Here is a 13462-nt window from a genome sequence, read left to right as displayed (position 1 = left end):
TATCCAGGGGTGGGCAAACTTTTTGACTTGAGTGCCACAATGGGTTCTTAAACTGGACCGGAGGGCCGGAACAAAAGCATGGATGGAGTGTTTGTGTGAACTAATATAAATTCAAAGTAAACATCATTACATAAAAGGGTACGGTCTTTTTTTTTTTTTAGTTTTATTCATTTCAAACTGGCTGGATCCGGCCCGCAGGCCATACTTTGCCCACGGCTGGTATAGACTATTTTAAATTGGTCCTTATAGAAATGTGAGTTGCTACTCTAGGTTCTACTTCCATAGAAACTGGCAATATTTGAGGCTCTTGGTTTGGAATGTATCTCTATAAGTGGAATCTATGAAAAATACATTATGGCAATATTTGAGGCTCTTGGTTTGGAATGTATCTCTACTTTATAAGTGGAATCTATGAAAAATACAATAAATATACATATATAACTCTTTTATGAGACTTTTCAGGAAATTCAGTTCAATATACAGTTATTAAAAACCTACTTTTGCCTGGCCTGTGTGCCTCAGTGGTTGAGTATCGACCTATGAACCGGGAGGTCATGATTCAATTCCAGGTTGGGGCACATGCCCGGGTTGCAGAATCCATCCCCAGTAGTGGGCATGCAGGATGCAGCTGATCAGTGATTCTCTCTTATTATTGATGTTTCTATCTCTCTCTCTCTCTCCCTTCCTCTCTGAAAAATATATATATATTTATATATATATAAAACATACTTGTGTTATACATATAAACTTCTAGAATTTACAGTATAATTAGAATATTAAATGTGTATTCCTTATTCAAACACAGAATATTTTTAAAAGTTATCTTTCCATAGCCAAGTCACAGCTGTTTTAATACATATAATAGTCCAAACTATATTTACTTCATAAAAAATAAATAATGAATTTTGTGTCCCTAGATATGAAAGATAGTCAGTGACTGAAGCAGAAAATTTGGCCACATGAAGCTTTTACTAATTCTACCCCCATGCCACCTTTGGCATTACAAGTATGACACCCTTCTAACTGCCACACAAAGTGCATTGTCTGAATAGCTGGCCCTACCCCCTTCAGGACAAAGCACCTCAGATGCACCTTTAGGGAGATTACTCAGATCTGAAATGAGCATCTGGCATGCCCCAAGAGAAAAAAACAGCAAGATGCCAAGAGGGAAAGAGAATTGTAGCTTTATCTATAAGGTTTTATTATTTGTCTTAACAAGGAGACTAAATTCATGTCATACATGGGCGACATAAAATGAATTTGAACATGGCTCTTATGAAGAAGAAAAACTATAGGTGGACATCAGAAAGGAGGTGAGATCTTTTAGAAAAATGAGTGATTATCGGGACTGAGGAATGTTCTCAAGATAGAGGGATTGTCAATGAAATTAGCTCAGTGAATCCATTGCAAAATACTTTGAAACAGAGAAAACATAAATGATGTGGATGGATGGATGGATGGATGGATGGACGGACGGACGGATGGACGGATAGTTATGGACAGAAGTAGAAAACCAGTCCCACACCCTCAGTTGCTTTTTCATCCAAAGCTTGCATATTAACCACCGGATCTAACTTCTGGCCACTCATGAGGGCAAAGCTGAAAGAATGTTTCCCTAGCACAGAACTGTTTGGGCTTAAGAAACCCTCTTCAATGTGTCTGCTGGGTAGAAACAATATACTCACAAGCCAAGCATTTCAACTTCCAGGTCATCCTCTGTGGTGGTCACTGGAGAGTAGACCCTGAAACTATACCACAAACTTGAAAAGAATCTTCTTTGAGGTTTTAGGATGCTTTTGGTTAGTTACAGGGTTGTTATTATTTTTCCTGTGCCTTTAAATCTTCATTCATCTATGGCACTTCCTGACCCAGAGAGTATGGGAGGCCCTTGAGTAGGATGAGGTGGGCAGACATCCAATCTGGTTGTGTCGCACTTGACAGCTTGCCAAGTGTGATCCCATGCTGTGCCAGAGCCTCCATCAGGCTTGTTGGGTTTCTACTCCTATTTGAGATTTTTGTTCTATACTATCCCCAGAATATAAAGGTTATATTATAGACATGGAAAAAGCAGGATTCTTGTAGCTTAAGTGACTTCCTCTAGCTAAATGCTAGAGAGGCAGGAATTTAGGTTTCCAACTTTGTTCTGTATTCTTTTGACTGCCCAATGGTTGTTAATTTGGGGTGTGCAGGAAATCACAGATTCCTTAGAAAATGTGTTGACATTTGTGCCCCTTCTACCTCCCAAAATGAAGTCACACAAACACGTAGGCCTAAAAGTTTCATTCAATTTCAGGGAGCTAAGAGAACCCTTTAAAAGCCATTAGCAGTCCAACTGGGAGGGAAGTTGTCAAAAGAAATTAAGAACTCTTGCACTATTAGTTTACTCATATGTCTTTTTGTAGATGAAAAATTATCAAATATTGGAAATTTTATATGGATCCCCCTAATAACATTGCAGTCTGTGTAGATTTCAGAAATTTGACAAGGGAGAGATTAACTTTCAAAGTTTTAGGGAATTCAGCTGAAGTCCAAATTTAACAGATAAAAGAAAGGTGTGAGGCAACTAGCCTCTTGCCACTGAGCTGTCTTGGCAGTCTCCATACCAGAGGATGTGAGTCAAAATGCGAGGGAGTTTTGAACCTGGTTTAACTTCATTCCCTTGTCCAAACCCCTGTCTCTCTTGGTATTGGTCAAAACCCAGGTGATTTCCTGTGTTGTTCCTTCAGAGTACAAGTGAGGCTATAAACACCGTGAGCTTATGTAGCTCTTTTTTCAGAAGCATGAGGTCATTCTGTAAAGTTAACAGGGAACCACCATGATGACCCTCACTGTCCAAGGGGAGACATTTGAAACATGTGCTTTGGCAAGTCAGTGGAAGGGTTCGGATCAGAATCAACTCATTGGCTCAATTCTTCCTAAGAATTTTCCTCATCTGTGATTTTAGACATTAGGGCAAAGGATGTAGAGACTCCGTGTTAGAACTCGTGGGACTGAGGGGTATCAGAAACAGACAAAACCAAATCTTTAGTGAAGACTGTGGTCTGTCCCAGACCCCCTCCTTCATGACTGAGCACTCTGTTTCTGGAAACTGGCCTCAGAGAAGAAAATCATCACAAGGTCAGGCCACTTTGCTGGAATGGGAGAGGGCAGAAATCCCTGTCCAATGGCCTTTTGATAGAAGTGAGTGGTATACAGGTGGGTCAATTCAAAAGCGCCATCCCAGCTCCTGTGGAATGGGATGCTGATGGCTTCATGTGGCTATTTTCCCCTCTGCCTACTCCTATTTATTTCACTCCCCAACAGCTGTTGATCCCAAGGAAAGTTCTTGATCAATATTTGCATGGAACACTTCATCTCAGAGTCTGAATCCTGGGGAAACTCCACTTTTGACAAAGTCTGAGCAAGAGACAAGGTATTATGGAATATAGATGGAGAGGGTTCTCTTGGGAACAAGAATGCATAGGTGAGGGGATGAAGGAGCACTCTGAAGAATCAGGCAAGCTTCCTTCTGGTTAAAAAAAAAAGTGCTATCTCAATTATTCATGATGCTGGGAGTCTGCTGAGTTGTCATGTCCAAGCCTGTAACAGCTTCCATGAAAATCAATAAAAAGTTAGATTAGCAGTAATCAGATAGGAAAGTGGACAATGAGTGCTTTATTCTCTGGGGATTAACTGTGTAGGCACGGGGACATGCCCTTCCTCTTTCAATATACCAGGCTAGGTTGGGATAAAAATAAAAAATCATATATACACAGTCATCGTTGCTTTCTCGGGATTCCCCAGGCAATGCGGGGAACTGTATAGGTTAATTTTCCAAACAGAAGATTTTCTTTTGAAAGGCAAAAGCTTTTTAGAAATTTCAATCATGTGTCCAGAAATAATTCCAACATATACTAGAAACCCTGCCTTCCTAAATAGAGAATTCTCTGGCTAGTTGACATTCTACATTTCTACCTTGCTCTGGGTGCCACAAATGCTCTTGGATGCCAACTGCATGTTGAGCAGCAAGTCCCTAAAGCCATCAATGGATATAACTATCTTTGCCCTTAGCATCTGATGACCTAAGACTGTTCTCTTATTAATAATATGTGTTTATCTCATTTTTTTAAATGTACCATCAAGCTTAAAATAAAATGCAGACCTGGAATGAATTGTTTAGTCCAAACACTTCATTTTAAAGCTAAGAAAACTGGTGCCCAAGAAAATTACATGATTTATGTAAAGTCTCTTGACTGGTTAGTGGCAAAGACAGGGTTTTAAATACTGTTTCTCTAAGTACATGTTTCCTCCCAATTTTTAGATTCCCTACTAATTTGTTGCTCCTTTTCTATGCCAGACTGAAAATTCAGAAAACTAATATTGTTAGAATTCCATGCAAAAGTAAACAGTCTCTAACAAAGGGTCTTGTCAACTTTCCTATGAATAAAGTCAAAAAATTCAAAGTAATAATTGGACTTGGTGCCTTCTACACATAAGCTTTTTTTTGTGGCTAAATCATGAAATTTGGATGGTTTTCTGGATGGTTGAAGTAATCTCTAAATAGAGTATTGTCACATGACTGATTAAATTAAAAAGAATTAGAAGGATTGCCTGATTTAGGAAAAACAAACAAAAACAAAATTTTAATATCAGAGCAACAAGTAATTTTTTAGCATAAGTATGTCTTGAATATAAAGTAGGACTTATTTACACTTAAAATTTATTCACTGTTTATCTGAAATATTTTTTTCTGCAATCTAAAGTTGAAAAGTATAAGAATGCACAATAAAAGAAAAGAACAGATCAAATAAAGAAAAACAGAGAACACTAATAAAAAAGAATAAAGGAATGGAGGGAAAGATATTATAGATAATTTTAACAAACTAGAGAGAGAGAAATGTTAAGGTGGGTAGACGCTTTTTGACCAACAAATAGAGAATACACATTTCTAACACAAACTGGTCCTTAATTTCTGAATGAATAAAGGCTCACTATTTAAGTGCTTCTGAATAAAATGTAGGGCCAAGAAGAAGAGGAAAAATAAAAATCTCCACAATGACACACAGCTGGCACAATAAAGTTGTTATAGTCTGAAAAATCAGTGCTAGAAACAAACAAAATGCTTTTAAAAACCCATGATTTTAAAAAGAAATTATGAGATATTTTAAAATACTTAGAGCATATTGATAATGAAAGTTCTGTATGTTGACATTCATAGGCTACAATTATCGGTATACTTTGAGGGTGGAAATTAAGGAACAATGAAAACAAATTATTCAAGGATTCAATACAAGAAGCTAACAAAGAATGCAGGTATAAATCCAGAGACACCGGAAGAGAAGAAATGCTAAAGATAAGAATAGAAATCAGTGAGTTATCAAACTAGAATGATAAAAGAAAGAAAACTGAAAGCTAGTTTTGAAGAAATCCCAGGCACGAGTAATCAAGGAGAAAAAAAGAGAAAAAGAAAGTCCAAAAATATGTAATATAAAGGGATTGATAACTGTAGCTAATATAAAAATACATTATGAACAACTATCAACACTAAATTTGAACATGTGGAAGAAATTAATACATTTATGGAAATATCAAATAGTCCAAAATTAGAAATGAAAAATTTAATATTTTAATAAAAACCAAAATCATTTAAATGACAATCATAAATCTTTTCTCTAAGAAGCCCAGGCCCAATTGGCTTTATAAGTGGGTTCTGCCAAATTTCGAAGGAACGGGTAACTCCTATTTGATACATGTCATTTCAGAAAATTAGAAAAAGGGGAAACTGACCAATTTTATAAGGCTTGTATAATCTGAATATTCAAAAAAGAAAAATATAAACTAATTCCACATAAGAAAACAAATGCAAAGATCCAAAATAAAAATTAACCAATAAAATCCAAGAATATATTTTAAAAAAACAAGTTTACTTCATGAAGGCAAAAATGATTTGATATCTAAAAAGTAAAACAAATCTATCGATGTGATTCAACGTAATGATGGATCAAAGGAGAAAAATCACGTGATTATGTCAACTGATGAAAATCAAGTGTTCGATTATTTCAGCTCATATATACCAGTATGTTTTTCAAGAAGCAGAAGAAGTTATCTAAGGCTTATTCTGAAATTTACATGGAAAAATAAGTGTTCATAAATAATAGCTAATGCAATTTTTAACATGTGCCAACAATGAAGGGGAGACATTCTCTACTAAGTATATTTATATAGTGAAAGTTATAGAAATACATAGCCAGCATCGTACTCAAAGGGCAAAAACTACAGCATGTCCCTTAACCCTCTGAGTGCCAACCAATATCCTAGGAACTATGCTAAAATTGCCAAGGCATTTTTGCTGATTTTACAGCAGTTTAGGAAAAAAATTATGAATCGCAAGTAAATGAAGTTACATATTTAAAAACTTAAGGAAACCTTTACTACATTGACATATTTAGCAATATCATCATCACTAATAAAAGCAGACTTAGAACTGGACGCCATTTCGAAGCTTTGATAGCGCTCCCAGCACTTTTGGTGAAAGACAGGACGATCGCGCTCCCCGGCACTCTAGGGGTGAACATCAAGAATAAAACAGGAATGTCCACTTTTGCCACTCTAATTCAACATAGTAGTGAAAGTCCTAGCCACAGAAATCAAACAAGAAGAAGAAATAAAAGGCATCAAAATTGGAAAGAAGAAGGAAAGCTGTCACTATTTGTAGATGGCATGAAACTGTATATAGAAAACCCTAAAGATTCCACCAAAAAACTACTAGAACAATCATGATCAGTGACCAATTCCATCACTTCTTTCAAAGTCTATCACAGATTGATCACTGTATCCCTGCCCTTCAGTTCATACAGAGACAGAAAAGTGTGTAGTTGTGTTGCCCCATCTCCCAGTGATAAAACCACAAGGCATTTTACAAAAATTGATAATCAGAAGAGGAAAGTTGCCAACAAGAATAAAAGTGCAGCAAACAAACAAACAGAACAACAACAAAAAAGATAATGGTGGAGGTGAAATCTAAATTAAAGGTAAACAGAGTTATATAAGTAATAGCTGACTGTGGGAATGCTGGTGCCACCGCCATTGGAGAGACTCTAAGTGTCCAGCCAGAGGAGCTCAGTGAATTTGAACTTGTCAATGTGAAAGAGAAGTGGTGCTGACAAAAAGGATGAAGATGCCCAGAGGGAATTAGTGCAAAAAAAAATCACCTTAAAAAAACCCTCAGAATTATTTTATAATCTTGAAAGCTTAAAAAGGATAAATTTTTTTCTTCAAACTCCAGGTTCAAATAGCATCACTAATAAATATCTCCCAAATTAATACCAATATTTTATGCAATAAAATATTCCAAAGAATTGGAGAAAAAGGAAACTTATTTTAGGAAGTAAAATCTAGCCTTCATCATAAAACCTGACAAGATGGTAAACTATAAGAAAATTGGGAGCCAAGCTCTAATGAACATAGATGAAAAATCACTTAAAATATCCACAAAATCATTTCCCAAATTACTGACAAAGGATTATACATCACATCACCTTCAAGTTGTTATTTTTTTTCCAGGTGTGTAAGATTGGTTCACATTTAAAAGTTTATCAAAGTCAAGATAGTGACAGGACAAAGGAGAAAATAATAAGAACATCACAGATGCAGAAAAGCATTTGATAGAATAAAAACTGCCTTTTGACTGAAAACTATAAAATGTTAAGAGAAACTAAAGATTTAATTAACTGAAAGAACATATTAGAAGACTAATATGTTAAAAAGAGCAATCTCTCCCCAAATTGACATAAATTCAATGAAATCCCAATTAAAATTGCATCAGATTATTTTTTCCACATGTGAAACTGAAGCTTATTATAATATGTATATGGAAATTCAAAGGACCAAGAACAGCCAATACTTTCTGGGAAAAAAGAAAGTTTAGAACTTACATTATCAGATTTTAAGACTCATCAAAAACATTCAGGAAGTAACAGTGTAATGTCGATGCAAGAACATACAGATCAGGAGAACAGAATAAAAAATGAATAAGCAAAACAAATTGAAACCAGAGGGGGATCCTTTACATGCCCTTAATTTCAGGATGGCTGAAATTAAGGTGTCAGGTACCACATTTGGTGAAAATGTGAAGCAACTGCAATATTCATAAGCCTCTGATGGGAGTACAACTACTGTGAAAAAATAAGTGGGATTATCTATTGAAGCTGGTCAATTGCCTATCTATGATCTAGCAGTTCTAAATATACTCAACTAGTTCTATACATTCACCACAAGTAGTGTACAGAAAGTTTATGGCAGAACTATCTATATATATAAAAGCCCAGCGACTGTTATGGTGGAATGACCAGAATGACTGGTAGCTATGATGCACTCAATGCAGGAGTTGCCCTCTGGTGGTCAGTGCGCTCCCACAGTGAGAGTGCCGCTAAGCCAGAAGCTGGGCTTACGGCTGGCAAGTGCAGCAGTGGTGGCAGGAGCCTCTCCCACCTCTGCGGCAATACTAAGGACCCCTCGGGGGATGTCTGACTGCTGACTTAGGCAGATATCCCCTGAGGGGTCCCATACTGCAAGAGTGGGCAGGCTGGGCTGAGGGACCTCCCCCCTCCAGTGCACAAATGTTGTGCACTGGGCCTCTAGTTTATAATATAATAGAGAAAAACTAAAAACAATCCACATGCTCATCAATACGGATAAAGTGTGATATATCTATGCACTGGAATGCGACATTGTAATGATGAAAGTACATACTATAAAGGTTCTTACAAGAAGTTTAAAACCAGACAAAACTAACCTATGGTGCTAAAAGTACAAATAGTAAAAATCTCTGTGGCATAATAACTGAGGAGAATGACAGAACCTTTTGCAGGTGATGTTAATGTTCTGTTTCTTTTTTTTTAATATATTTTATTGATTTTTTTACAGAGAGGAAGGGAGAGGGATAGAGAGTTAGAAACATTGATGAGAGAGAAACATCGATCAACTGCCTCCTGCACACTCCCTACTGGGGATGTGCCCGCAACCAAGGTACATGCCCTTGACCGGAATCGAACCTGGGACCCTCGAGTCCGCAGGCTGATGCTCTATCCACTGAGCCAAACCGGTTAGGGCTAATGTTCTGTTTCTTGATCTGTGTGGTGGTTAGAGTCTATACTTTGCAAAAATCCATTCATCTGTGCATTTCTCATCTTGGCACTTACCTGTATGTCACACTTCAATAAACTACTTAAAAAGAAGCATAAATTTCAAAAAGAGGTGAAAACAAATCCAAAATGTAAACACACTGAGATGACAAAAGGAAATATTCTGACAAGCCATTCCAATGAATCATGGTTAAGCACACACATACACATATGTGCACACATGTATGCATACATGTGTATAAACACATGCACAATCTATCTGCAGCTTTCATAAACAAAACACACACACACATTTGGGCCACTTACTTTTAGCCAAACCTCATCCTCTCTCTCCAGGCTACCTTCTAGCTGCTCACTGCCTTCCTCCCGAGATCTGTTTCCACTGGGGACACAGGGAAGCCAGCCAGGAAGGGGACGGTGGTCCGGTAAATCTGGATGGTAGGATGTGCAAATCTGAAATGCAATTTCAACCAAAAATTAAATGTGGAGGGTGAGAGATTAGACAAGGAAACTCTCCAGCTCAAAGCCAAAGTTTTCCTCTTTCTCTGAGTGTCTAATAGTTGCATTATTGGCAGAACACTTTTCTCAGTGTAGACCAGTGGTTCTCAACCTTGGCTGCACATTAGAATCACCTGGGAATCTAATGAGGCCCAGAAATCAGGATTTTAAAAAGATTCCCAGGTGAATCTAATGTGCAGCCAAGGTTGAGAACCACTGGTGTAGAGGAATGTCTCAGCCATCTCCATTAGCCTCCAGAGAGAACTTGCCTGGGTAGAAAAACACATGTGCCAACTCTCAGCCCACCATCAACCAGGGGATCTTGCCCCAAAATAGTCCTGGCACATTCAAGGCAACTGTTTCTGGAATTAGCCAGGAAAGTCTGTCCAGGATGATGGTTAGATCTTTACCTTGCAGGACCTACTTGCCCCAGGAGAGAGGCTACTGAGTCAGGGAACTGCTGAGCATTCAGATGGGCAAAGGAGCCAGAGGTGAGAAACTCCAGGACGTTTCTCCCACTTCACTTAGGGAAGCCAGACAGCTAGACTAAAAGCCACTTTAGAAAACTGTCACTAACAGAATCTCCCAACTTTCCTGGCTTCCTGGGCACCAGAACTCTTGAGAAAAATGCCAGAATTGGGTTGAGGGAGTGTGGCCAACGTGGCTAATTGCCTATCCATATCCATTTCCCCTTACTTTTATATTAACAAACTCCAGTTTTGTTTCAGGGGACAGTGTATCTCGCTATAAATGCTCATCTCTTCAGGGTCCCTTACAACTAAGAGTGATTAAGTGACCTGGATCTGACCAATAAGATGTTGGTGGAAGTCTACAGTGTTGAACTTCCAGGAAAGCTGCCATTTTCCCAATAAAAATAATAGATGCTAGCCTGAACTTACTTCCCTTCTTCCTGCTTGAAATGCCTACTTCATGCCTTGAAGAACAACAATCATTTTACCAGCAAAAGGAAGAAAGTTGCAAGCCAAGGATGCAAAGAACTAGACCCCAGGAGACATCTGGGTCTTTGATGAGTTTCCAGAACTGGAGCGGGAACCTTAGTTGGTCCCTCAATCTCCTGGGGATGTCTCCACAAGTCTAAAATCCAGGGATTTTACCCTGGCTTAAAATACTTAGAGCATTAAATCTCACTTCTCTGGAAAGGAATGTATTACCCATTATTATGATGAATGGAAGAGTTTATTTGGCAACAGACACACCTGAAATAATAGCTAACAGCCAAGCTCTTAATCTGCTTTTCAATATTCAACTATAATTCATAGAAGTCAATATTTAGAGTCCTCAGAGGTTCTCCTATTTATTTAGATGGATATTCTAAAAAAAAACGTACACAAAAGATTTGTTCTTAGTACTAACTGCAGAGTTTCTTCAATAATAAGAATTCTTTAAATCAAATTATACTTTGCTCTTTAACATATATTTTATTTTTTAATATATTTTTTATTGATTTTAGAGAGGCAGGGAGAGGGAAAGAGAGATAGAATCAATGATGAAAGAGAGTATTTATTGGCTGCCTCCTGCACGCCCCCTTACTGGGGATTGAGCCTGCAATCCCGCAACCTGGGCTTGTGCCCTTGAACAGAATTGAACCTGGGACCCTTGAGTTCACAGGTTGATGTTCTACGCACTGAGCCAAATCAGTTAGGGCTTTAATATATACTTTTAAAATTTTATTTGATCTTTGTAGTAAATCATTGAGTTGAATGCAAAACGATTAATATACCCAGTTTATGTATGAGAAAACTGGGGCACAGAGAGGTTAAGTGATTTTTCAAACGTCACATAGTAATAGTTATACTGGTGGATCTGATAGTGTAATCCAAGCACTCAGACTCTTTCCTGCTTCTTCTTCTTCTTTTAAAATAAATTCTCTCAAACACAAAGCCCAAGTGTAATTTCTAATATGTGTACTTCTAAGGTTAATTTTAAGTTGGTTTTGTATACCTGGAAGCCAACCACTGCATAGTCAGATGAAAACTGACGAGAGTTCGTGGGGGGAGGGAGGGGGAGATTTGATTGCCAGTCTAAAAGCTTTTCTAGACTAGCTTATCTTATTCTTAGTTCAGTAAGGACCAAATGTGATGCCAAAGTCAGGAGAAAAATGTCAGTTCACAATTTTGTCAGACTTGACTCTTCTGGCTTAACTTACAGTGAAATGAGGTTCTCCTGTTACCAAGGAAACAGGACACTTGTTCTTGTCTTCATAAGCGGAGTAAGCATGGGTAGCCCACTGATCCAGGTATCCGCTGGGAGTGTAGAGGCCACAGTCTATGATGCTTGTTTCCTTCTCAAAAGGTTCACATATCCCATCTCCCTCAAAGACATAGCACAGGCTTGGCTCTCCTGCCAAAGAATATCATATGACATTTGAAAATGTGTTTTTATATATGTCATGTAAAAATACATTTTTTTGCCAACCCATTAGAAAATCCCATAGTTGACAGTCTAAATGATCACCCCAAACATGCAGACCACACACACACACACACACACACACACAACCCTAAAGAAGCAGAATTCTTTTCCTTTGGGAAAGTGGTAGAATCCACCTATATAATAAAGGTATAGAAAGGGTGGGATTGGGGGAGAAGAAACAGGGAGGAAAAATAGTGGCTGTGGGCTGGATGAAGAAATAAATTTTAAGGAATAGCTGAGCAAGATATTTAGGGGAACCTGGCGATATTAGAAAAGTGGATAAAAGAAGGAAGAGAATTTAAATAAATTATATGATGTTTTAGGTATTTGGGTCCCTTTCATAGTTTTTGAAATATTAAAGCATTTGAGGGATTGGTTCTCAATTAATTTTCACTGCTGAATTGTGCATTTTTAACTCACTATGCAACTGATCTGAAATTGGACAATTTGGGCTCCAGGTTTACAAGGGTTACTACCTATTGTTTCTTTTAGTATCACAGCAACCATGTGAGGTATGTGTTTTCTGTTGTTTTCATAAATAAGAAACCTGAGTCTCAGTGATTTTAAGTAATTTGTTAAAGTCCCTTGATTCATAAGCCATAGAGCTTGGATTTGAACCAAGCTTACATTATGGGGGTAATGGGTTCCCATTACTTCACCCTGCCTCAAGCTCAGACAGGACTGTCCCATACTCGCTCATAGGATAACTCTAAGTCAAACCACGGCTCTAAGTGAATAGTACTTAGCTATTGCTTTGTAAACTAGCTTCAAATGTAGAAAAATGAGATGCAGTCATAAAGCCATTTATTAAGTTCTACTGCTTTTTCTACCAAAATGTGGGACAATTATTATTAGCAGCACAATTCTAATTTCGCACTTCTACTTTAACTGCACATGAAAACAAAATCACGATTCAAACTAAAGCAACCCATAGGTACACACTCAATACATCATTACTGAAATGTACTGTTACTATACCAGTCATTTTAATTCTTCACAGCAATACCACAAGGCTTTTCCAGTAATTTTCATGGCTCATTAACATGTTTATTAATCATTTTTCCTTAATAATTTATTCAAATCTAAGATCCTTCTGTGGTAAATTGAGCTTTACTTGCCAGGAATAAGCCACTGTTCCAAGGACTTGGTTCTAAGCCTATTTGGGGCTTTAAATTCCTGCATTTAATTAAGCCTAGGGCCTGTTCAAATCACTCCCCAAAGCCAATATATGTGTATTTGGAATGACTTCCCCATGATGATTCTCTCTCTCCCTCTCATTAATAGATACATATACATACATATTTATGTACATAAACATATATATTTTAGACATAAGTACATATATGTATCTCTTTTATAATGTATATATTGTTTATAACATATATATATATATATATATTTGTTTTGTT

At 37.4% G+C, this 13462-nt stretch overlaps 1 protein-coding gene across 1 annotated transcript in view; it reads right to left on the bottom strand.

Annotated features, from left to right (window-relative positions):
- The window catches only part of PAPPA2 (pappalysin 2), a 220893-nt gene that overhangs the window by 89980 nt on the left and 117451 nt on the right, over positions 1-13462 (bottom strand). Inside the window, exons 10-11 of the mRNA XM_005867693.2 lie at positions 11788-11981; positions 9429-9575 (exon numbers count right to left, since the gene is read on the bottom strand). Coding sequence (XP_005867755.1) covers positions 9429-9575; positions 11788-11981 — 341 coding nt within the window. The remainder of the gene's footprint in view (positions 1-9428; positions 9576-11787; positions 11982-13462) is intronic.

The sequence above is a fragment of the Myotis brandtii genome, unplaced genomic scaffold (assembly GCF_000412655.1).
Source record: "Myotis brandtii unplaced genomic scaffold, ASM41265v1 scaffold250, whole genome shotgun sequence".
Lineage (NCBI taxonomy): Eukaryota > Metazoa > Chordata > Mammalia > Chiroptera > Vespertilionidae > Myotis > Myotis brandtii.
This window is presented reverse-complemented; position numbering and strand designations above follow the sequence as displayed.